The sequence below is a fragment of the Biomphalaria glabrata genome, chromosome 17 (assembly GCF_947242115.1).
Source record: "Biomphalaria glabrata chromosome 17, xgBioGlab47.1, whole genome shotgun sequence".
Lineage (NCBI taxonomy): Eukaryota > Metazoa > Mollusca > Gastropoda > Planorbidae > Biomphalaria > Biomphalaria glabrata.
The window spans coordinates 20061324-20088327 of NC_074727.1; the positions used below are offsets into that span (position 1 = coordinate 20061324).

The 27004-nt window shown below is 37.4% G+C and overlaps 1 protein-coding gene across 1 annotated transcript; it reads right to left on the bottom strand.

Moving 5' to 3' along the window:
- Positions 1 to 1394: 1394 nt before the first annotated feature.
- On the bottom strand, positions 1395 to 24795 carry LOC106063323 (uncharacterized). The gene is made up of 7 exons (XM_013221656.2): positions 24638 to 24795; positions 15736 to 15864; positions 10253 to 10331; positions 7772 to 7902; positions 6449 to 6533; positions 5021 to 5219; positions 1395 to 2503 (listed from the first exon to the last, which is right to left on the bottom strand). The coding sequence occupies exons 2-7, from the start codon at positions 15791 to 15793 to the stop codon at positions 2351 to 2353; spliced, it is 705 nt and encodes a 234-aa protein (XP_013077110.1). The 5' UTR covers positions 15794 to 15864; positions 24638 to 24795; the 3' UTR covers positions 1395 to 2350.
- Between the last annotated feature and the right edge of the window lie 2209 nt (positions 24796 to 27004).

Consider the following 27004-nt stretch of genomic DNA (forward strand, 5'->3'; position numbering starts at 1 on the left):
GTTCAATCGACTCGCCCACATTTCCACATTTTCGGCATTTGTCGACAACATTGAGTTTCAGGATATGCTTCTCGTAATTTTTTGTCCTGATTACTCTGTCCTGTATTGCTGTAACAAAGCCTTCTGTTTCAGGGTAGAGATGACCTGCTTTGAGCCATGTTAAGGAAGCAGCCTTGTCGATGTTGTCCCCATGTAATGAAGCCGGAAATTTTCCGTGGAGTGTTTTTTCTTCCCATTGGCGAATCTCATGCCCTACGTCGTCCAAACCGATATTGACATCAGCATTGTGTAGGTTCAGAGGGGTTGCATCGGAGTCGTATTTCCGTAGGAAGGAAACTAATTTGTTGCTGGAGGCGAGCAGTTTTGATCGTATTTTTAAAACTTGCATCTTACACAATTTGAAGATGTTCTGCAATCCACGACCCCCATCCTTCCTGGGCAGGTATAATCTTATGGTGGAGGACTTGGGGTGTAGACATTATTATTATTATTATTATTATTAAAAGAGCACCTGGTTGCATGCGGCTTCAGAACGAGACAGCTAGAGGTCACTCACAAAGGCCGCGGGACCAAAAGAACAGAAAAAAAAGCTTACAATGTCTTTCTCTGAGACGGAGGCGTAGTGAGGAAAACGTGCGCCCGAGACAAGATACTTTATTACCCCCCCCCCCTTTCATTTTCCATGGTCCACACATAGAAATATAGGCTTATAGATAAAATGTATTTAATAAAAATTATATAAAACCAATAATCTTAGAATGTATTACCCAACTTAAAATATCTAAAATAATTTTATTTTTAGGCGCCTCTCCCCACTAAGGTGGTAGCCCCATTAAGAGGCGCCCTGGGCATCGTGCCCTTCTCCCCCTTACTACGCCTTGCTCTGACTCTGTTTCTTTTGTCTAGTGGACATTGATTAACAAATAGACTTTTCTTTTGAACCAACGTGTTCATGCTGGAGCCTGCCTACAAATGTGTCCTACTCCTCACACTTCTATGTATGTGAATTATTGTGAATGTTTGCGTAGTTTCAAAAGGACTGATATTAATTGGTGTACAATTGGTCCTCCTTTTGCCTGACTTCTGCTAACCCTAGCTAAGAACAGCCTCTGATAGAGAAGTGGAAGGATTTGGTTACGCGAACATCCACAGCTCCCTTATGGCGAAAGTCAAGGGACAAATGAGATAATAAGAATTACGATTAAATTTCGACAGTTTAAAATTTGGTATTGATAAAAATGTAAACGAAATATATTCATAGTACTATTACTGTTTCTTGTTCAATAATTCAGATTTTCGAAAGTGTGAAATTATGCATCAAAATTAGGAGAGAAAAATCTTATCAAAAACATAAATACGCATTTCTAAAAACAAAATTATAAAACTATAAAAAGTAGAACACATTTATCTTTATTCTTATTTTTAATAACAGCAAAGGTTTACACCGGACTTATCCTCAGGTCTGTTTTAAACGATATCAACTTGTTAGGATTTTATAATATTTCAATATATACACACTTGTAATCAAAATGTTAGCAGTGTCTGCAGAGTTATGTAGAAAGGCTTGCTTTAGCTTTAAAGTTATTAGCTTGTTCATTTTTTTACAATTAGTCAATATGCACAATTGTTATCAATAGGCTACGATACAGAGTTGTATGGATCCGTGGATAACTAGGATAGAGCTGTACTGTTTCATTGATAACTAGGACAGAGCTGTACTGTTCTATTGATAATTAGGACAGAGTTGTACTGTTCCACTGATAATTAAGACAAAGTTGTACTGTTCTGTTGATATATAGGGCAGAGCTGTACTGTTCCATTAATAACTAGGACAGAGTTGTACAGTTCCATTGATAATTAGGATAGAGTGGTACTGTTCCGTTGATAATTAGTGTAGAGTTGTACTATTCTGTTGATATTTAGGGCAGAGATGTATGATTAAGTTGATAATTAGGACAGAGTTGTATGGTCCCGTTGATAATTAGGACAGAGTTGTATGGTTCCATTGATAATTAGGACAGAGCTGTATGGTTCCATTGATAATTAGGACAGAGCTGTATGGTTCCATTGATAATTAGGACAGAGCTGTATGGTTCCATTGATAATTAGATCAGAGCTGTTTGATTTCATTGATAATTAGGACAGAGCTTTATGGTTCCGTTGATAATTAAGGCATAGTTGTATGGTTCCGTTGATAATTAAGGCCGAGCTGTACTTAGAAACCTTGCATTTCGACTATGCTGGTGACCTTCATGTCACGAACTATGTCGTCACGTTTTTGGAGGAAAACGTTCCACCGTCTCTCTCCCTCATGGCAGTCCTGTTAGGCATTCTCCAGTTGGCAGTCCTGTTAGGCATTCTCCAGTTCTAATTTCTCGAAGAAACTTTCACAAATTTCAATGAGTGGTGTGGAATCATCTTTTACAAACTGATCATTCCAGCCACACACTTGAATCTCGACGGAACCGCTTTCTTCAATGAGTATCTTCTTTCCCTCATCTTCCTGGACAAATACACAGAGAAACTAGAATTAGGGATTTCTACTTAGATCTATGAGACATCGGTACTATTTAGGGCCACTTTCTGACCATTTAGTTTTTTTTTAAAACTAATTTACTGGTCCACTTTTGTTTTGTCTCTAATGTGTCACTAACACTACCAATGAGTATCGTTAAGGGGGGAAAAGGTTTTTATCCCTTTCAGAGCTTGCGATCTAAAGGAGTACTTGGGTGTAAAGGTCATCTGTTTTATGGCCGAGGGTCTCAGGTGGAAAACACAACGACCGACCGACTCTACTCTTCTCCAACTAATGCCAGGTACTCATTAGAGTTGGACTCAGAGATTCGAACCCGAGACGCTCAGCTATTGAAATGGAATAAACACTATTTTTTTGTTCCTTGCTGTCATAAAACTTTTTAAAAAACTTGTTACAGTCTTGACACCACTACATATCGTTCAACATAAGAGCTGGTATATATCTCGGAACAAATTTTTCTAATTCAACCATTACAGCAAAGACTTTAAGAGAATCGGTAAACATCAATAGGAGGCTAAATATGACTCAGTAGGGTGGCTGTCTGGTTGTGCGGTGTGCGCGCTGGTCTGTCGTTCGGTAGTCTAGAATAGTCTAGATGGTCCCGGGTTGATACCCTGCCCGCTGCCATCCCCCGTCGTCCTGTGGGAGGTTTGGATTTGTAGATTATCCTCAACTCTGATGGAACATCCGAAACATAAAAAAAAACATTATTAAAAAAAAAAACAGAGGAGACTTAGGAGCGACACCTAGATCATATCACCGACAAGGAAATAATTTCTCAAACGGGTCATCGCCCCCTTAGCGAAGTTCTGGCATCTAAGGATGTTCGCGGAGCATGTCGTTCAACAGGACTTCCCCATTAACACGGAGAATGAAAGTGGAAAACGAAATTAAACATGACTCGGAACTTTGATGGAAGATTTAAAACATTGGACATCAGCTAAGAAGAGGCCGTAGACGTCGCTGGTAACTGATCTCCAGGACATCTATTATTTGCCTCATGGTGGCGCCCGGGGGGGGGGAGGCGTTCGTTAGATGAATTATTCGCTAGAGGAAACGAATTGATCAATACGTAATCAAAACTTAACCCCTGTTTGGGGTTCAAAGAACCGAGTTCATTGCACTGGCAGGAATGGAAGCCCTACAGTCCCGTCACGACACAGTTCAAATAGTAATAAAAAATTAAATCTAATAAAAATCTAATGTAAATGCGTATTCATTTATAAGTACTTTGCCAGATCTCAACTCAAATTTGAGTTGTCAGTCCCACCTCCCGGATAAAGCCCAGTATTTTCCCCAGGATCAACGCAATCAGACAATGTTTTGAGGTTGTCTGTTCTCAAATATTTCCCTCTTATAATAATTTGGTAACTAATCTATACGCCGAACGGCGTGGAAGGATTGAGGGAAAAAGTCCAGTTATTTTCTTTCACTATTAATGGGTTATGTGTGTATGTTTGTGTACTTATTAAAAGGGATGGAGGGGGGAGCGGTTTATATAAAAAAAATATTTAGGGTTTAAGTGTGGTCTATTTTCAATACAAATTAGCATACAAGCCATGCCAATTATTAAACCAACTAATCAAGATCACTTCAAGACGGAGAAAGGCTGTGTCAAAAAATAGGCCTAGTTATTGTTAAAAAAAAACAAAAAAACTTAAGACAACTGCTATTAACATTTGGTGGCATCTTTGTTTAAGCTTATGGTTTATGTCACGAAATTTCACAGACCGTTAAAATAGAAAGGGAAATCACCTGAAACTTTGAAATGTACTTTTACTCATTTAGTACTTAGGGTTAGGGTCTGAATTATTAGCATCCTCCACAAATTCAAAAAATATGCTCCAGTTGTAGATTTACCTATAGGCGACATAAACTATATAGCTTAGGGCCCCCACTTGTTTGAAGACCCCTTCCCCACCCCTCACCCCCAAAAAAAAGGTTCCAGGGATATTTTCAATCATTTTGAAGAAAGTAAATTAAAATTCCCCTATCAGACCTTTTGATCTATAGTGCAGATATGTAAAGTTCATCTGTTTCTGTGGCCCAGGGTTTACTAGGGTGTCATGTGGCCAGCACAACGACCAACCGTCTTTAATTTTTCCCCAACTAACGTCTGGTAACCATGAGATCTGTGTGGACTCAGAGGCGCCCTTAAGATCCCGGTATAAAAAAAGTCCTAGTCTTCACCAGGAATCGACATCGGGACCCCTTGGTTCGGAAACCAAGCGCTTCACCACTCAGCCACCGCGCCTCCCATTTTCATGATAGAGCAAAGAAAAAAAAATGTTTTAAATTAATTATGAGGGGTCCCATATCCCAAATAGCTTAGGGCTGTATCAACAATTCCGGTCCTGAGAGGCCCACTTCTCCTCTTTCCAAAAAAGGCAGTTTCGTATTACGAGATCAATATAGGAGCTATTTTTTTAACAGTACATATTATACCAAAGAGAAGAGTACAGTTTCAAGTTACAATTAAGTCACTTTGCGATAAACGTAGGATGCTGTATCCGCCTGCTTCTTGTCAATGTAGCCCTGTTTCTCCAGTTCGCTGAAGAGGCATTCCTTGTGTTCGAGCTTCATACGAATTGCAATGGTAGCAGCGCTGGCACGTTCTATGCGCGTGCACTTCGGGTTGTTGACGATGTTAGTTCTCAGACACTGGATGTACTTACTAACGTCTCTGGAATGAAGGGAATATATTTCAAGATTAGATCTGAGGAGACAACTGCAGTAGAAAGGTTCAAAGACAACATTCTTCTCTTACAAACATTGGTGTACTTTTGAATGGAATGAGAGTGCAGTTCATGAAAAGGTAAGCTAACTGCATTCATACGTGTACAATCACGAGAGGGTAAAGAAATTGTGTTTTAAAATGATGAGACAAGATAGAAGAATGTCCAAATATGTAACAAAAACAAATACTTGACACATGGGAGCATTGCAGTCACACTCAGCTCATTTAGCCCTCTTGTGTTTCTCTAAACTCATCTAGGCTACTTCCCTTTAAACCTTTCCATGTTTCTCTAAACTCATCTACTTTCGTTTAAGCCCTCATGTTTCTCTCTTTTGAAATATTAGCCCTTATAAAATGGCAATAAAATTGAATTGCAAATATAAATTCATATACGTGTGTATAGAAATAACAAAAAAAAGGATGCCTTTTAGACCTTGATATGTATGGTGCAGATGATTGTGAAGCTACATCTTTGCCATCGGTTTACGAAGATATTGGGTGTCCAGCTCAACAACCACTTTTACTTTACCCAACTAATGTACTCATTAGAGTTGCCCAGGGTCTTCTTAAAATCCAAAAGTTAAAAATTCCTAGGGATTCAAACTCGAGACTCCTAGGTTTGGCACTTTGCCACTTGACCATCAAGCCTCGAACTGACTATGATCTAACAATAAACCAAGCACTTTGCCACTTGACCATCAAGCCTCGAATTGACTATGATCTAACAATAAACCAAGCACTTTGCCACTTGACCATCAAGCCTCGAATTGACTATGATCTAACAATAAACCAAGCACTTTGCCACTTGACCATCAAGCCTCGAATTGACTATGATCTAACAATAAACCAAGCACTTTGCCACTTGACCATCAAGCCTCGAATTGACTATGATCTAACAATAAACCAAGCACTTTGCCACTTGACCATCAAGCCTCGAATTGACTATGATCTAACAATAAGCCAAGCACTATGTCCAACATGGACCAAGGTTAAGATAGTGTGCTTTGAGTTAAGTGTTCCTTATAGTAGAATGTAGAATGAGTGATGTTGCAGGCGCGTGCATTGTGGGAGAAAGGTGAGCATTTGTTGTGATTGCTAACGGCTTGGTTTTAGTCCCTCGTGATTTAAAATACTTGTTTTTGTTACAGTTGTATTTGGTTGACTAGCCTACTCACTCGCACGACTCTGTCTCGTCTCCGCCAGGCGTTTCCAGAATGGATGGGGAACATTGCCTAATGTCACACACAGTCTCTGGTACATCTGTATGGCAAAAGTTGTTTATCTTTTTTTTGTTACTTTATTTGCAAGTTTGTTTTTTTTTTAATGTATATCAAAAATTTTACAATGAAGTTAAAACTTAACAGCAGCCTTGTTAGTCTTCGTCCTATTTGGTCCAATCACTTAGTTTAAAAAGTTGTTGTTTTCTTGAATCTCACTTTGTGTCCCAGTACCAATATTTCAACGACACTGATAACTTTTTTTCATATCACTTCGTGTTTCAGAAGTTGTTCGTCTCACTAGAATACTTCAGCTTTGTTTCCTCTTTGTGTCTTTCCAAGTTGACATACACGTTGGAGTTGAAGGGGAAAGAAAGTTACGAAGGCTGGAGTTTAAGTTTTGAGTTTAGGCACATCGGCACAATTTAGGCCATGTCGTGCCCGTAATCCTTTAAGGATCACTCTCCCTTTACATAATAAGGGCTTAATCCAAGAGTGTACAAGAGAATAGAGCTTTTAATGATATTTAAAATGAAGTAAAATTCAATGAAGAAATTTTAAGAAAGAAAGATTGTCCATTTACATACGTCAAAACATTATAGTATGACTAGAGCGTTTATTCTGAATCACATGGCAAGAGCATGTAACCTTAAGATACTCGATCAAATGGGTCTTCCCGGCATCTTTACAATCAGACAACGGACATCGACATTGACTACATGGAAGAGCTCTAGACCAGAGAGGTAACAAAGAAAACTATGGACAGCGATAAATCATTGGCCTCAGCTCTGTAAGTAAAGAGTGCCAAACGAAAAACGACTGGTTCCTGTACCACCAAAGCGAATGTGACCTCAAGCTGCGTTCTATGTGGACTTGATGCTCTCCAGAATAGGGCCCAACAATCACATTTAAAGAAATGCTCTACGAGACGAACCAGAAGGGAGGCCAGCTCTGACTCTCCTCTGTGTATTTGCTTTCATAAATATGGCAAACTATTTCATTTCCTCATTCAGATACTCGATAATTTCGTATGTTTGATAGTCGCTGACCTTCCTCGTCGATACCAATTATAGAACTATTGCCTTCTATGTTACATGCAAGTTAACAGGCTTTAGCCTTGACGCCTAACCAATAAAAACTTCACTGTTACAAAGAGAGTCATGCCTAAATCTGCATCTATTAAACAATTTTAATTTAACTTTAAAAAATCAACGTTTCTCCCACTAAGGTATAACTGTCATGGACATAACTGTAGACTGATAAAGAAATAAAAAGATTTACTTTCACACATGTTGACGGTCATAACGAAACGTAAAATAAGAGAGGCACTCAAGCCAGCGAGTTTGTCGACATCGTCACAGTCCTTACTGGAGGTGACCTCGTCCAGACAGGCATAGGTGGAAACTGCTTCGCTATTGATGTAGTCAAGTACAAAGACACACACACAAAATAAAGATGTTAAATTTAGAAAAAAAATCTTAAATAAATTTGAAAAAAAATGACTGTAATAATGTAGCAGGCGAAGTGTAGTTAATGTCGTTGTGGTTGTCAGCAAGACAACCAATGAAACTCACTTTCCCATAAGTAAAATGTAGGTGACGTTGAATGGACACAATGACATCCCCAAAACTATCAATCATTGCTTGGATTCAAACCCAAGACCCTTACATTAGCAGCCAGTCGACCACAATATGGAATAACGTTAAAAATAGACCATCTAGAAAGATCCTTTATTCGTTTCTTACATTTCTCTGTTTCGATGTTGTCAATAATTTTACTTGTCGTCTGTGTGTCTTGTTTCTGTTGTTTGAGTGATGTTATTAAAGTAAAAAATTGAACTTCTTCACCATGATATGGAAACAAATGTTCGTTTTTAATCATTTTACACGTATGAACATTATTTAGAAATAATTTTTCTATCAAATGTGGTGGCTGAGTGGTTAAGTGCTTGAAACCTAGAGGTTCCGAGTTCGAATCTCTCTGAAAACAGATATTTAATATCGGGATTTTAAAAAAATTTGACTCCCTGAATCCACCCAACTAATGGGTACCTGACTTAAGTTGAGGAAAGTAAAGGCGGTTGGTTGTTGTGACACCCTCGTTAACTGTCCTTAGAAACAGAAAGGATGACCTCTACATCATCTGCATTAGGGATCGTACTTTGTTTTAATTGTTAAATAAAAATGCGAGTGATTAAGCTTTGCGAAATACAATTGAGAATGAAAAACAAAATATATATTTGAAAGTTAGACAAAAGTACAATTGATGTCTGTTAGCTTTACCAACCCTCACAAACTAATTGACTTCAATATCCAGGCCTGAACTAGATGGGAGCTTTGTTGAATGTGTGTATTCCCTTATTAAGTCAACGACCAACAAGACCACATGTTTTTACTTTTTAATTTACTAGTCTCTATCTGTACTTTTTTTTTTTTGTGTATGTTTTCTTTTTGTCTTCTAGGCCTATAGCAACATAATTTGAATCCATAGATTTATAGTGTAGGTATCTAGAAAATATTAAATTAAAATTAGTTTTTAAAGACATTCGACTTATACTTGTACCTTTTTGAGTATATCGACACTTAACAGAAAATTATTAAAGCATTTTCTATATAGAAGTTTAATACATTTCATAAAATTTGGCATTGTTTCAGATCTACGTAGCACGTAAGATGGTACAACCACTAGGAACTGAACGGAACATTACAATGAGCGTGTTTTAGCTCAGATTAGAGCGAGGGGAAGACTGCAATTAGCGCACTCTATAGAATAATGTATCGATACCAAATCTAGACCCCGGTGGACCATAACGGACTCTTAACGCAAAGCTTTCTGGCCCCTTGCTATTACATATGCCCACAGTGCAGAAACTAACATGTCAAAAAAGATTTTTTTTAATGTATTTATTCGGTCCATGAAAAACGTGTCAAGAATCAAAATGGTCCCCCTAGCCGTAAACTGTTTGGGCATCACTAGAAGAATGGATTCAAATGAAGATGTCAGTGACTTGATGAAATGTGGACCATAAAAAAAGGCAAATATCATTTCAATTGACAATGAGCAGCTAGTAACCAGGCTTGGTTGGTATTCTTTTCAATAATAATAAGCAGCATTCATTGCTCAAGAAACAAATATCTCATCATTTAGTTTTGCAACATAAGGGTTGCTGTTGCACACTATGGTTTTTATTTCTCACTAAAGAATTACTGTTTCACAGTAAAAGGTTGCTTTTTCACACTAAAGAGTTGCTAGTTCACAGTAAAAGTTTGCTATTATTTCAGTGAGGATTGCTATTTCACACTAGAGGTGCATTGTTTCAGTAATTGGTGCTATATCACAGTAAAGGAAGGCTGTTTCTTAGTAGAGGATTGATGTTGCACACTTGATGGTTTCTACTTCTAGGTAACGGGTCGCTATATATAAACAAAAAGTTGCTATCTAATCCCTAGTGGATTGAGTTCCAAAAGTAGTTTCACACATACTAGAAACTATACACCTTTTAATAGCATGTCTAAATCGACTAAATCTATTAACTCCTATTCCAGATTTAGTTAAGTTATATTTACCAAAGTTGGAACCTCTACATATTTTAAACAAGGATTGCCAGTAGTATTGCCAGTTACAAAATTGTGTTATCTTTAAACAACTGTTTTATTCGTCATAGGAATTCTATTTTTCCCTTTTGACACGATAAAATGTAGTTACTCTAGTAGAGAAATTAAATCTCAACAGAATAATTACAAGTTAAAGTGAATTGTTCACCTGCAAAAATTAGGGTCCTTGTCGTTCTCTGGGTTGGTACATGACTCCAGCTTACAGGTGTTGGCGTCTTGGGCGTGACCTTCAATAGAAAAATCTATTTATTAGTAGTTTTTATGGATTAATTAAATAGATTAATATATTGACGCTACAATGGCGATGCTGGGCGCATTGATTAATGTGTGTGGTTGAGAAAAACTAAACACGTCATTTTTTTAAAGATTTTGTCTTAAACTCTTTATACCTTTTGAGTATATCGGCAGATTGATTATTATATAATGTCTAGACAAATAGAGTAAGTAGAGACATTAATGGGTAGGTAGAGACATTAATGGGTAGGTAGAGACAAACAGAGTAGGTAGAGACATTAATGGGTAGGTAGAGACAAACAGAGTAGGTAGAGACATTAATGGGGACATTAACAGTTAAGGAGTAACATTAATGATTAGGTAGGCCTAGTTATATTAATGGTTTAGTGGATACATTAATTGTTAGCTAGTCGCATTTATTGTTAGCTAGACGCATTTATTGTTAGCTAGACGCATTTATTGTTAGCTAGACGCATTTATTGTTAGCTAGACCCGGGGTCGGCAACCTGCGGCTCGCGAGCCACATGCGGCTCTTTGGACGTGAAGCTGTGGCTCTTTAGTTCCATACGCAAGTATTATTTATTTCATAGAAACATTTTTTAAAATAGTTCTGAATCGCTTAACGAGGATTAGGTACCGATGAGAACTCTCAGCCACTTGTACTCGCTTTTCACCACACCCCTCCCCAATTACACTCGTCGTCACTGTCGTCAGTCCGTCGGAAGTTCTCAGGGGAAGCTCTCGAACGACACCGTCGTCGAATGTTTCTATGTAGGTTTTAATTCGCATTGACGCAAGACAAATTGACATCTTTACCACGTGCTTTTACTGTGACGTATATTTTGTTGTTTCATGTAAATGAGTAAGAAGCGAATTATCTTCTCAAGGTTATCAGCAATCTACAAGTAATGCTAATCTAGCACGCTTTGCGGTACCAATAGAAATTGCACAAAAAGACAAACCATTTACAGATGGTGAGTATGCCAAATAATGCTTCCTGCGTGCATCTGAAGAACTGTTTCGTTATTTCAAAAACAAAACAGAAATCTTGAAAAAAAAATCAAAGATTTGCCACTATCCGCTGAAACAGTACAAGACAGAATAGCTAAAATGTCTTCTAATGTAACATATTTGGAAGATATTCTACTTTCTTCTGTCTTATCACTTGCTACATAAAGACACGGCACAAGTTGCCCATTTGTTCAGGTATATGTCTTCCCAAGGTCCAAAAGAAGAACTTCTTAGATTGTTACCGCTCTCGAGGCAAACTAGAAGGGAAGATAGAGTGAATGCCATGCAAAAATACCTTGAAGACATTAAGATCGATTTAAATAAAATCGTTTAAATAGCAACTGATAGAGCCAGAAGTATGACAGGAAAAAATAAAAGGGCAACTTGGATTTTTGGGAGCAAAATAAACCACCAAATTCTTACGTTCTCTCTGAATACATACACCAAGAAGCGCTTTGTGTCCAAACATTTCCTGCCGAAATAGTTGAGGTTATGAATTTTGGTAATCAAGATTGTTAATAGCACTTTGTCAAAAGCACTCTGCCATCGTCAGTTTAAAGAATTCGTAAACGAAATGGAGACTCGGTATTCCGACCTCCTTCTTCCCAATAAAAAGCTATGACTTTCCAAAGGTAAGGTGATGAACGTTTTGCTTTGTGCTTGAAAAAAATAAATACATTTCTGAATGAAAAAGCCATTAATCCCACTGAATTAGAGAACAACAAATGGTTGCCAAAATTGTTCGTTATGGTTGATATAACAGAGAATTTAAATGAGCTGAATCTAAAGCTGCAAGGAAACGAAAACCCATCCTGTGTTTTTGTAGAAGAAATGATTTGTTTTGTATTCAGAGCGGTAAGTTACTTCATTTTCAATCAGTATCGTGATAAAATCAGTGCTATGTTTGACAAGAATTTCTTCAGCACAGTAATAAAAAAAATACAGACGAATTTGTTGACAGATTTGAGCAGTACAAAACCAACAAAACCATTCTAGCATTCATAATAAATCTAACACACATAATACCTAAATCCACATTAAGACATTAGGAATTGATACTAGGTCTCTAGAAATGCAATTGATCGATTTAAAAATTTAAGCTTTGTGGGGTTGAAAATGTATAGAGTTGAAAGCAAGTTGGAAGTGTTGGAGGTCCAGAAATGTATGTAACGCAACAAAAATGGACAGTTTTAAAAGAAATGCCGTGAGTTGATTCGGCGCATGGACTAATCTTCCAGATTGCTACTGTGAGGTGAAGAAGTTGGTATTTGGAGTGCTGACTATCTTTGGATCGACATATTCGTGCGAGCAAGCGTCTTCCTACATGAATATAATGAAAAGTAAAGTAAGATGCCAACTAGCAAATGAAAATTTAGAATCGTGTTTGAAACTAAAAACATGTTATGAGCCAAATGTATCCAAACTTTCTAAAACCATGCAAAGCCAACGCTCCTAATGAATTTGTTTGCTTAGTTGTTTGTTATTGAAGTACAAGTTAGTGTTGTAAATAAATGTTTAACGGCTTTAGTTGTTACCGAAATAAAAAATAATTATATACTAATGCCATATATATAGGCCTATTTTCTAATTTGTTGTGAAAACCACAACTTATATATGAATTCGTTGTTTTTTTCATTAAAAAATTAATTGTGTGAGTACTATATATAATTGGCAAGAAAAAACTTTGTGGCTCTTTAAAAACTTTGAAATTTTGTAAATTGTTATTTTTGACTCTTCCGACTCAAAAGGTTGCCGACCCCTGAGCTAGATGCATTTATTGTTAGCTAGACGCATTTATTGTTACCTAGACGCATTTATTGTTAGCTAGACGCATTTTTGGTTAGGTAGACACATTAATGGGTAGGTAAGCACATTTATGGCTAGGTAAGCACATTAATGGTTAGGTCGACAAAGAAATGTTTGGATAGACACATTAATGGCTAGGTCGACAAAGACATGTTTGGATAGACACATTAATGGTTAGGTAGACACATTAATGGTTAGGTCGACAAAGAAATGTTTGGATAGACACATTTATGGTTAGGTCGACAAAGAAATGTTTGGATAGACACATTAATGGTTAGGTCGACAAAGAAATGTTTGGACAGACACATTAATGGGTAGGTAGACACATTTATGGTTAGGTCGACAAAGAAATGTTTGGATAGACACATTAATGGTTAGGTCGACAAAGAAATGTTTGGATAGACACATTAATGGGTAGGTAGACACATTTATGGTTAGGTCGACAAAGAAATGTTTGGATAGACACATTAATGGTTAGGTCGACAAAGAAATGTTTGGATAGACACATTAATGGGTAGGTAGACACATTAATGACTAGGTCGATAAATAAATGTTTGGATAGACACATTAATGGCTAGGTCGACAATAAATGTTTGGATAGACACATTAATGGCTAGGTCGAGAAATAAATGTTTGGATAGACACATTAATGGGTAGGTAGACACATTAATGGTTAGGTCGACAAATAAATGTTTGGATAGACACATTAATGGCTAGGTCGAAAAACAAATGTTTGGATAGACACATTAATGTTTAGTTAGACACATTAATGGCTATGTCGACAAATAAATGTTTTGATCGGCACTTTAATAGCTAGGTAGACACATTCATAATTGGATTGACACAATAGTGGTTGGATAGACGCATTAATGGTTAGGTTTCTTAAGGGTTAGGAGGACACATTAATGGTTAGGTAGACACATTATGAGAGCATGAGTTTTTAAAGCAACGCCCCTTCGACCTGTGCTATACATGTTTTTTCTATGCGGTCTATGCCAAATAATAATTGTGCGATTATCAATTTCATTCGATTACGTGTACAAACCTTTTTACCAGGCAGACAGACAGATAAACAGAAACAGACAGACGGAGTGAAATGATACAAGTTTTGTAAAAAAAAAAACGCACACGGAAAGCAACTAAATAAACTACAACACATTATTAACCTACTCCTCATCAAAAGGTAACATACTGGTCTAGTATTTAGCCTAACACACTGGTCTAGTATTTAGCCTAATATACTGGTCTAGTATTTAGCCTAACATACTGGTCTAGTATTTAGCCTAACATACTGGTCTAGTATTTAGCCTAATATACTGGTCTAGTATTTAGCCTAATATACTGCATTGGCAAAGTTGCTAAGAACAAAAGTTTGTCTCTCGGAACCCAACATGCACAATATTGTCCCCTGTATGCCAGTAACACAGCGGATAGTTCAGACATCGACACACTGTAGGCCAGTCGTCCCTCACAGCGATTGAATAGGTGCAGGACCGAATTTGATATAACCCTAAGTTATTGGAGGGCCCCTAATAAATTTAACCTCCCACTGGCTACAAAATCAAGCAATTTTTTGCTCGCACTTTCTTCAAAGTGATTGAAAATTTTTTTTTTGAGGGGTGGGGGTGGTTGTGGAGGCCCTAAGATTTAAAATATGCCAGTGGTTCTCGAATTGTGGAGGGTCCCCAGATATATAAATTGTATACAATTAACATAATTTCTTAGCCAAACGCTAGTTTATCCGATCGGATAATTTGAATGATAATCCATTGCCGCCTTTTTACTGCATTGCGAATAGCACAGAACCTAAAAATCGCTGCGGAGAATTAAAATAGGCCTATGCCAGCGGCTTTAAAATATGCGATTCGGCCAGACAACTCAGGCTGCGTTGCGATCCGTGGTGGCGGCTAAGGAGGTCAGAACAAGCAATCATTGCACAGTGTAGGACGGAACATTGTCCAGTTGGGGCATACTTTGCCCAGTTCCGCCCAAACTATGACCCCCGATGCCGTCACTGTGGAGAGAGCGTCGAAACAGTGTCGCATATCTTTTACGAGTGTCCCCAGCTCCGAGAGCCAAGGGGGGACGTGTCTGAGCAGTCACTCGACTTGTATGGTAGCTATGAGGCATTACGCCGAACGGCCCAGTTTCTTGCCTGAGCACTGCGGGAGGACAAGTCCTTCCTGCTCTGATTTTTCAATAGGAGTTCATCTCAGGCTGCGTTGGGGATCCGCTAATATCGCAGGGCTAGTAAAGGGTCCCTGAACAGCAGAAGTTTGAGAACCCCTGCGTTATGCAGTCTAAAGTAAAATTCAGCAATCTGTTCTCTATTTTTTGCTGATATTTAAAGTAGTTTTAAAAAAAAATAACTAAACACAGTCACTTTTTCCCTGCCATCTATAATCTTATTAAGTAAACAATTAAAACAGTATATACTTGTATTTTTCCTAACCAGTTTATCTCTCATATTGTAGCCTACACAGCACTCCACTGTACTTTACATTGTTAGTCTAAAAAGCTACAGCCGGTTGGTTTAATTAACGAAATTGGAAAACCCAGACTAAGAAAGCAAACAAATACCTTGATAATGAAGAGACGCTATCAGCAATACAATCAAACTTCCAGTGGATAGCTTCATTTTGTTTTCTATTGATGGACTTGTATGCAGTTAGCTGAGTTCATAAAAGATGCAACTTCTTCTCCAGAGAACTGAAAGTGAAATTATGAGTTGAAAATAATAATTAGACTTTATTTTTAATTGATTCTTACTTTATGTTCAAATAATTTGGTAAACTAAACATTTGTATTTTTTTGTCTTAGAAAAATAGAGAGAAAAAAAAAGGCCAGCATTGGGCTCACTCTGTTAACTTAGCTCTCTCCAGCCATCATTCATGCGCGGATAAATGATTTAATTTTTAATTTAATTTAATTTTTAACCAACTTCCATTCTATACCTACTGTCTACGCACTGGCGGATCCAGAACTTTGGAGTGGGGGGGTGCGATTTTTTTCCAAACCCTAACCCTAACGCCCAGTAAACCCTAACCCTATGCATAAACGTGCGTACAGCATATATATATATATATATATATATATATATATATATATATATATATATATATATATATATATCATGGGCGTAGCCAGGATTTTTTTTCGGGGAGGGTTTTTTTTTTGGGGGGGTCCCCCCTGACCCACCCCCTGCGGAAAAAAATATATATATTTATATATATATATATATTTATATATATGTATATATATATATATATGTGTGTGTGTGTGTGTGTGTGTACATAATTAATCTTTATTACATTCTGACCCTTTCGGAAGACGTTTATTGTTTATTGTAGACTCCCCGCCCTTGCTAGCAAGGGGTCTGGGGGAGTTCGCAGCGCTCCCCCAGCGCGGGCTTCGCCGAGCACTATTTCTGGTATTCGATATATAAGAATATATAAGAATAAAATAAGACTGTTTCTCAATCTTCGGCGAAAAAAAAACAGTCACGTTGAGGCCTTTCTCTTGCAAGATTGGGGGTCTGGGAGACGCCAAAAGAAATTTCTTGCATTTTTCACGGCTGAAACGCATTCTCCTAATATCTACTGCTCGTTATATATCAGTGGGGTTTGGGGCGAAGCCCTGACGCCAAAAGCGTTTTCTTGCATTCTTCACTGCAGAAACGCATTCTCCTGACATCTACAGCTTTTTATTCATCAGTGAGGTTCGGGGCGAAGACTCGACGCTAAAAGCGTTTTCTGGCATTCTTCACTGCAGTAACGCATTCTCCTGACCTACAGCTCATTATTCATTCTATTATAAAGGACCTTTTAAAAAATGTGGAAAAATATTCTAATATGAATTTATTGTCCCTTAATACATCTATATTATAAAGTAGAATGTGAGGTGTATGTATGTATGTTACTTATAGACATCAAAACCGCTTGACCAATCTTGATAAAACTAGGCAGGAATGTTCCTTGGGTACCAACTTAGACCTTAGTGAATGTATTGTAGCCCTAAAATAAATGTAAGACCCTCAAAAAAAAAATAAAGTTGTCCGACTCTATTACAGCTATAGTATTTTATGGATCTAGGCCATGTCTACAATGTTGACATGAGAAAAGATTGAAAGGATTTAGACCTAGATCTAATTTTAAGAAATACACTTTGCGCAGATAGTTTTTTACTTTGACACATGAAAATACAAAAGAAGATCCATTGATTTCATTATATAATAAAATTAACCTTCAATTTTGTGTTTCAAAAGCATTTTTTACATTAATTAGTTCCTTATATCTGTGATTACAGATTTCCTGACGAACATTCATTCATTAGACAATTCCGTAATGAATCGCGTACTAAATATTAATTCGTTTAATTGTTTACTTTATAATCCCATCCCTAGATCTAAAACTCTAATTCAACTCTAAGATGATAAAACTTCTCTTCGAACAGATAGTTTTATACTTTAACACATAAACATATTAATTAAAGTCCATTCATTTCATATTTTGATCAAATAAACATTCAAATTTGGTTTTCTAAAGTTACATTCGTTTACGAAAGCTGCGAAGCCGAGTTGAGATAGGCCTAGATCTATATTCATTCATGAATCGCGTACTAAACATTATTTCGTTTAATTTGTTCACTTTATAATCCCAATCATTTAACAAAGCTATCGCTCTTTTTGTTTTTAATAGATAAGAATGTATCGACTTCGGGTAAACCCATTTTCTCAAAACTAATTTTATTTTCGTAGCGAAAGAGAAATAACGTGAAAGGATCATTAGCTACGTTTAGCATACATCTAAATCCAATCCACTAGATTACCCAAAAGCAATTTTTACATAAATTAGTTCCTGATATCTGTGACTACAGATTTCCTGGCGAACATTATTTCATTAGACATTACCTAATGGTTACACATTAACACATCTCTCTACTGAGTCTATTCCTAGGCCTAGGTCTAAAACTCTTATTGAACTCTAAGATGATAAAACTTCTCTTCGCAAAGATAGTTTTATGCTTTAACACATAAACATACTAATTATTGTCCATTCATTTCATATTTTAATCAATTAACATTCAAATTTGTTTTTTCTAAAGCATTTTAATATATTCGTTCGCTGTTCGCTACAGCTGCGTAGCCGTGTTGAGATAGGCCTATATTCATTCATGAAAAAAAGTTCACGCATGCGCATCACAGAATGAACTCAATAGTCTATTAAAGCTCTAGATTAGTGTAGATTTAGATCTATGTGTACCTCAAGATCTACTTTATACTTTATACACATGAACATACAAAATGTAGTCTATTCATCTCAAATTTTAATCAAATATATGTAGGCCTACAAGCAAATGTTTTAATTTAAAAAAAAAAATGGATTTAAGCCTATTAGCTATTCTGATTTGATAGCTTCATTCACACTATTTTTACATTGACACATTCGCTTTACTTATTACATTATTATTTCGTTTAATTGTTTACTCTCACTCTCAGTGACTATATCGACGGTAATGCGCAAATAAAGACCCGCGGGTCGCGGGTAACATATGTCTAGTTTCAAATAAAACCGATTTGTTCTTTGAAAAGATAAGATACCCACATATTTAGATTAAGGCTTTAAGGATCGCCACCGAAAATAAAATATTCGATACATAATTTTCAATAAAATTCAAGCATAAATTGTGAGTTATAGTCCTAAATTTATTTAACTAGAAAAATATGAGATAGAGTAAAGGTTGGAAAAAGGCGAATAGGAAAAGATTATCAGGCTTTTGAACTCATCTCAACCGTAACTGTTATATTGAAAAATCTCGTTTGAATTATAACTTTTCCAAAGCAAAGTCTTTCTTAAAATAGTTATGATAAATTCATGTGAAATTACACAAACTCTGTCTGGAAAGGGGAAGGGCGGTAAAATGAAAACGATTAATCCTCTCTCCTTTTTTATCATTTCTACTAATGATTGCATTTTGCATTAAGGAATAGGGGTTGGGCGACTCGATATAAGAATTTACTTTATAGCATATATAAATTATATTAGTGACAGATTTTTTTTTAATTTTGTAATTTCTTACTATAATACAAAAAGAAAAAGTATTGGTTTGTCCGATGGGAGGAAGATGATTGCATGTATCGCCCTTCCACCTGTTTATATTATATAGATATTCGACTAATTCTGTTCACATACTATGATTTTTCAATAAAAGTAGGACCGCCACCCCCACAAAAAAGGGTTTAGATGGGAAGGGCAGTAGAGGTATTCGCTCCTCCCCTTCCAATCGGCAAACAGGTGAATGACATAATATAAAGACCGGTTAAAATACCAATAACAAGTTTTAATCATATAGATATTTAATTGATTCTGGTAGCAAGCTGTGATTTCTACAAGTAAATAGGACCGCCCCCCCCCCACTCGAAAGTTTATGGGGGGGGCGAATTGATGTCATCGCCCCCTCCCAACCCTACCAAATCGGCCAACATACTAGAAGGGGGGGGCCGAATATAATCTAAAAATAGGTTGAAATATAAATAATTAGTATATATTATTAACATGAGTAATAAATTCGTATTCAAATTGTGTGAATTCTAAACTAAAATTTGTCCGCCCCCCCCCCCCGCCAGTGTGTCTACGACTGTCATATATATGGTTTTTAAGTTTACCACCACCCCCAGAGAGTTTTAATTTTTAACAAAAACCCTCTTTAATATATTTCTAAAGCAAACTACATTGATCAAATTCTATGAGCGTAGCTAAGAGGGGTTTTCAGTTTGTTTAAAAAAAAAACTTTTTAAGATTTTTTAGCTTAAACCTCCCCACCCCTGATAAAACTTCCCTTTTCGATATAAAATCTAAAGCAAACTACAATCACCATATTACATAATACTAGCCAAGCGGGGTTAACCATTTTTACCAGTCGTTAATAAAGGGAAGATAAATAGCAGATAGAGAGAAAGAGAGTGGGTGAGATAGAGAGAGAGAGAGAGAGAGAGAGAAAGAGAGTGGGTGAGATAGAGAGAGAGAGACCCGTTAGGAGAGCTGACAGCGCTCCCCAGAGCCCTGTGCTGGCAAGGGCGGGGTGTTTACGGACTTTCCACTAAGTCCATGAAGAACCTATTCTAGGGTACAATAAACGTCATCCGAAAGAATGAAGGGTCGGAATGTATTAAAGATTAATTACGTACACACACGACACACTCACACACGGGTGCGGTCCACACGGGTGACACCCATTAGGGCAGGGGTCTCAAACTCAAACTCATATCAGCATGTGGGCCACAGTGGAAAGTAACAATCAGTCAGAGGGCCGCACCACGAAAAGAGAATGTTTTTTCATAAAATTTTACAAACACTACTGTCACTGCTAAATTTTTATATAATTATTAATTACATTTATTGTAGCTTATACATGCACAGGCAGTTTAGTTACTAAAATAAGTTGACGTTGCCTCTGTCACTAATAAAAAAAAAGCAAAAACTGTAGTTCCCCCCACCCCAAAAAAAAAAAAAAAAACAACTATAATAACTAGGCCTACTGCAGATGGCTCGTCACTCATGTTTCTGTCCACTCAGCTGAGAGCGTTTGGCAGAGACCAGACCATCGACGTTAGGCCTGAAGTCGCGTGTAGTGGCAAGCCGCAAGGTTGCTCTCAGATGCTCATCAGTCAATCTTGATCGTAATGCTGTTTTGTTGATCTTCATTCTGGAGAAAAACTGTTCGCAAACGTACGTACCCCCAAACATCGCAAGAATTCTAGCAGCTGCGCAAAATAAGTTTGGAAACTTCTCTCTGTGAAGAAACTGGTAGAAATCTGGAACATCAGCGTATTTTTGCTTCAGAACAGTGTCACACTGCAGGTCCAGTAGTTCAATCTGGACTTCCACTGGAACGTTTTTCACGTCAACTGCGAACGGAGTGGCAACAAGGAAAAACTGTGGTTCGAGATCAGTGAATTGCTGAAAGTGGTGTTCAAAATCTTCAAGTAGTCTGAAGAGGATGTCTACGTAGTCTTTCAGGCGCTGTAGTTCAACCGTTATGCTCTGTAGAATAAAGAAATGAGCCAAGTTTCCATCTACCAGCTGAGTGGCCCACAAAGTCAGCTTGCATCTGAATGAATCAAACATCATGGTAATCAGCTGCTTTGTGCCCTGTAGTTGTGAATTGATTGCATTGAGATGTTGCGTGGTGTCAGTAAGAAAAGCAAGATCCGACAAAAACATTGGGTCACTGAGCTAAGGTATGTCTCTGTCTTTCATTGCCATGAACAATGCTATTTCCTGTCTCAGTTCAAAAAATCTCTGCAGCACTTTTCTACGACTCAACAATCTGACTTCCGTATGATAAAGCTACTCTCCGTATTCCATTTCTAAATCAGCTAGAAATGACACAAACTGTCTGTGGTTGAGACCCCGTGCACCATCTTCATGACAACATCCATCACGTTCTTCACTTGTTGGTGCAGAATGCAGTGTATGGCTGCAAAAGGTCCCGCCAAGCTGAGCTGATACCGTTTCTCTACCATTAATCCAACAACACCAACCTTTTCTGAACACATTGCTGGTGCACCATCCGTAGCCACTTCAACAAGTTTTTCCCACGGTAGCCCACACACCTGTCAATACAAGCTTCCAGTTCTTGGAACACGTCGCGTCCAGTCGTCGTTCCTTTCATGGTTGTCCAAGTCCAATTGCTCTTCAACAATGTTCAAGTTTTCGTCGACCCCACGAATGAATACGGCACAGTATGCGGTATCCGTTACACCAGTAGACTCGTCCAGTGCAATGGAATATGCCACAAAGTCTTCTGCAGCGGCACTCAGTTACTGTTGAACATTTGTCGCTGACTCGGTGATCCTGCTTGCAACTGTGTTCGCAGACAAACGTATGCCTTCGAAGGGCTTCTTTTTCTCGGGACAGATAATTTCACACGCCTAAAGCATACACTCTTTTAAAACTAGCCTTCAGTAAATGGTCGTGATGCCTTTGCTATCATCTCGCTAACAACAAAGCTTGCTTCCACAGAATCTTGACACATGTACCCCATCCCTCCCCATCTCCCTTTCTTTCACCTGTTTCGCTAGCCGCGTGGCCTGATTAGCCACGCGGCCAAACGGTCGGAGCAGTGATATAATGGTGGCCAGATTCTATCCGCTATCGGCCAGCTGAAAGCCTAAGCGTTCGGTGGGCGACAGTGACACCTCATTTACTGATTTGTGCAGTTGTAAATCATTTCAAGGCTTATATGTGATCATTGTAAATTTTATCTAATTTTTTTTTAATTTGCGGACGTGGTCGCGGGCCACACAAAATAGTTTCGCGGGCCACGGCCACGTGTTTGAGACCCCTGCATTAGGGGGTGACACCCGAATTGAAAAAAAAAATGAATATTGGCAAAAACTAGAAAATCAAAAAAAAAAAATAATCTCGAGATATATATACCCAAATATCCCTAGGCATATAGTGTTCTAATCTAGATCTATATATTTTATTTTACGCCCTATTATACATATTTTATTTTATTTAGTACAAATGTACAAAACGTTGCGTGATAACAAGATGCAAAGGCAGACTTTTTTAAGAACAAAAATGGGTTTTATTTGCATAGTTATTTTATATTATAGTATTAATCAGGCGAAAGCATCTTTATTACCAAATTTTAAGAAAAATCAAACAATTAATTATGTGACGTCGTTTTATTGTCCACGTAGAATTTTTCTATGTTAGCAGCGAGACCGATACAAAAGGCTTTTTTTAAATGATTTTAATGCCTCTTCAACAACGTGCTTCTAGAGTCTTTAACGGCAGAACGAATCTATCTCTCCCGACCAACGTACCATCCTACTATTGACATTTTTTTTTTTTTTGCATGGACAGAACAGATTCTTTACAAGACGTCTGTCTAAACATGAGGATGATCTGAGGACAACAAGCCCATTAGAAACTCAAATAAACTAATGCAGCTTTCCTCAAAGTTGTCTGTTCAAATTTTGAATATTAATCCATTGAAATAATATTATCAATGTTTAGAAAGTTAAAGTATTGTAAAATAAAGGCTTCATATCTTCTATCAATAAGGATCTTTTTAAATGGATACCGTTTTTTTTTTTGTGTGAGGCGTCTGCAAAAATATCGCTATGAAACTTTTTGAAGAAGACATTTCAAAACGTCTCAACTGACTCGATTCTTTTTGAATGGTCAGAATTCTGTCTAGTATTTAACATCGTTATGTTGACGACTTTTTGTGACAAAAACTGAAAAGTTCGCGGAAAGGCTTCTTACTGAACATGAAGATGACCATAAGACATACGTGCGCCATATGTGCTTCAAACATCCCTCGTATAATAGTACTGGCCAATGCTGCCTCCTTCTTTAGTAGACTTAATTTGAGCAACTTATTTTTCTTTAAACTAGTATAAATAGTGCGCTTAGATTCAAATAAAATACTTCATTCTCGGAACGTACCACTCCGTTATACTTTAACTTACTTATACTTTCGTACTACGGAAAAAAAATGCGTTGAAGATGACACAAGCTCAGAACGAAGGAGAACGCTTGGGTGAGATAACGGGACCAACTTGCTGGATGGATAGGGGACCTGATGCCTCTTTAATACAATCTCCAGAAAGAACGTTTTGAGTTATACAAAACAGTTTCAAATTATCCACATAACACGATTAAAAAAAGAAAAGAAAACGTTTAGCGGACGGTGGCGCCAACGGTAAAAATTTGAGAAACATTGCTCATTAGCATAGACTGTCTCACACTTCTAATACGACCTGCAATCTTTTTACTAGTAGTAATTGTACTAGATAGACTCAAGGAGAATGAGTTTCTGAAGCTCAGAAATGCTGAAAAAAAAAAGCTTCGTCCCTCCACGGACCTCGCTGTGGGATCGTAAAGCGCTCTTCGAGACCAATAGGTGACTAAGGTAGCGGAGGCAAACGTACATTTTCTCCTTTAGGTGGTAGTTAAAGTCTGAATATCACAGTGTAATGTTATACCATTTCCGTCAAAAAGTCTAACAAAAGAAACATGCTTAGATGATGTCAATAAATATACATTGACAAAATACGCAAAACTATTGGAAAAATGTAATTAACAATGGGATTTTAAAATCGCCACTCAACTTTGTGCAAAAAAAAGTAGGTAATCAGCTTACTGTATTGGTTCAACAAAACTACTTAACGATAGTTTCTATTGCAGACGTTTGGATTGGATAAAGTTTATATATATACATATATATATATGGAGGGGGAGGACAAAAAAATCCCCCCTCCCCACATGGATCTAAATATATAAACTAGTCACTGGATAGTATAGAATATAATCTAGAGTCTAGATCTATTCTTTCTAGTTTCTCATAATTGCGGGTTATGCGGGTTTATTATGAACAGGACAAGCTATGCAAAGAAATGCCCGATCAAGAAAATGTAGATCTTCTTTGAACTAAGATTAGATGTCGATCTAATAAAAGAAAATACCGTTATCTGGAAGTTTGATTGTATGCTTGCTTCAGTTCATCAACAAAGGCCCATGCTGTGCCTAACCAGACTGCCAAAATCCAGTTAGAGTTTGACTCGGAACTGGGTTCCTTTGTGGTTCAAGATTGTCGTCAGTGACGTAACTCCAGTCTGCCTTTGTCTAAGCACATCGTGGTGCACGCCGCTTTTATCTGCAATTTATTTGTAATGCGCAAATTGACTGGATGAAATGTAAGAACGTAAATGTAATTTTGTAAGAAAATAATTTGACAGTCTGGATGGTCTTTACGCTTTTGTGAGAATACGTATAGAGTTTTCTTGAATTCTTCAGTGAAGAAATGCATTCTCCTGACCAACAGCTCATTATTCATCCTATTAAAAAAAGGACCTTTTGAATAATGTTTTACTTGACACATATTCTAATATGAATTTATAGGCCCTTACTGCATTGCATGTATCGCCCCTCCCACCTGGTACAACCCTTTTTCATTTTATATTATTACTAATCATAAAATTTGAGATTAGAATGTGGTGCGATATAACATACAAATGTGTTCGCATATCAATGCGTTGCTTATATTATATATATTATATAGATATTCAACTAATTTTGTTCACAAACTATGATTTCTCCATAAAAATAGGACCACCCCCCACTCAAAGGGTTTAAGTGGGAATTTAAGGGCAGTAGAGGTATTTGCCCCTTTCCCCACCCCCCAACCCAATCGGCCAACAGGGAAACGACATAATATAAAGATCGGTTAAATTATCAATAACAAGTTTTAATCATATAGATATTAAATTGATTCTGTTAGCAAGCTGTGATTTCAACAAATAAATTGGACCGCCCCCCAACTCAAAAGTTTAGGGGAGAAGGGGCGGGATTGATGCCATCGCCCTCTCCCGACCCCACCAAAGTCGGCCAACCTAATAGGGGGGGGGGGGCGAGATAATCTAAAAATAGGTTGAAATATAAATACTTAGTATATATTATTAACATAATTCGTATACAAATTTTGTGAATTCTATACTAAAATTCGTTTGACACCCAGTCCGCCCCTGCCTTTCAATAAGACTTTGTTTTCGGTCCGGTATAGTTTGTTAGAATCTTACCTAGCTGTTGATGGTCGTTGGGTCGAAGTTCTAAAAAAAAAGTTGATTCAAATAAACCGTTGTAGGCGTATTAATCTCTAAAAGCCGAACAATGAAAAAAAAAAACTTCTTTTCTAAACAAAAAGGAACAGGCCTATTCACATATTCAACTTCAACTTGAATTTAAATATTTAAATATTATCTTGAACAATTTATGCAAATCACTGTAGACTATAGATTTTCTGTCACCCATCTCCTGTTTAGCTCCCCTACTTCAATGTCACTCTTCTCACAAATTCACAACCCTAACTAAGAAAGACTTCCTCGTGGTTACATTCAAATCTATTGAGCTAAAAGAAACAGCTCATCCTTTTTTTTACATCAGAAACACACGCACACACTCCATCGTCAGATGGCTTTCGAACAACTTTTATTTGATAAAAGTTCATATTTAAAAGAAACCAGTAGGCCTACGAGTGGAACAAATTAGTGTTGTTGTTTTTGTTGTTGTTTTTTTTAATCGTAGGCCTATATTAACTTACAGATTCTTCATATTTAATCGCAGATATCTCTGTTATTAAACAAAAGTTTTCTCTTTTTTTTAAAATATGGTCTAAATTATTCATGTCTCAGAAACTCGAATTTAATAATGATTTTTCAGATTGTTTGTACATCGGCTAATTCTGCATACTATCATCCAATTGCAATGATAAGGCTTATATTTTATATCTTCGTGTCTGAAGAATAATAAGGAATACCGTATTTCCCGTGGCTTCGCAGCTCCAGCTGTGTCCTAGATATTTTACCACATCTAGCTCAGGCATAACCATTGTCCGCCAGTGGTCGATTAAGATTTTCTTTTCGCCGTCTACGTCTGTCCTCAGCAGTGGATTTTCTTTAGGTCTCAAAAGTGTAGGTCTATACCGCGGCCTTTGTAAAGTGACCTCTAGCTGTCTAGTTCTAATGCCGCTTGCAACCAGCTTGCTCTCTTTTATGTCTGTAGGCCTATAAAGGCTATATATAAGGCTAGTCTTCGAGTCCGAAAAGATCAGTGAGGTATGCAGTATTTCCCGTGGCATCGCAGTCCCAGCTGTAACCTACATATTTTGCCACATCCAGTGCAAGCATAACCATTGTCCGCAGGTGGTCGATTTAGATTTTCTTTTCGTCGTCTTCGTTTGTCCTCGGCAGCAGATTTTCTTTTGGTCTCAAATATGTATCCCACGGCCTTCGTGAGTGACCTCCAGCTGTCTCGTTCTGAGGCCGCATGCAAGC

Coding starts and splice junctions, on each gene's coding strand:
- LOC106063323 (XM_013221656.2), bottom strand. CDS start 15,793: ATGAAGCTATCCACTGGAAGTTTGATTGTATTGCTGATAGCGTCTCTT. Junction 7,903..10,252: donor AAGGACCCTAATTTTTGCAG/GTGAACAATTCA, acceptor CTACATCAATAG/CGAAGCAGTTTCCACCTATG. Junction 6,534..7,771: donor GACCGTCAACATGTGTGAAA/GTAAATCTTTTT, acceptor TTTGCCATACAG/ATGTACCAGAGACTGTGTGT.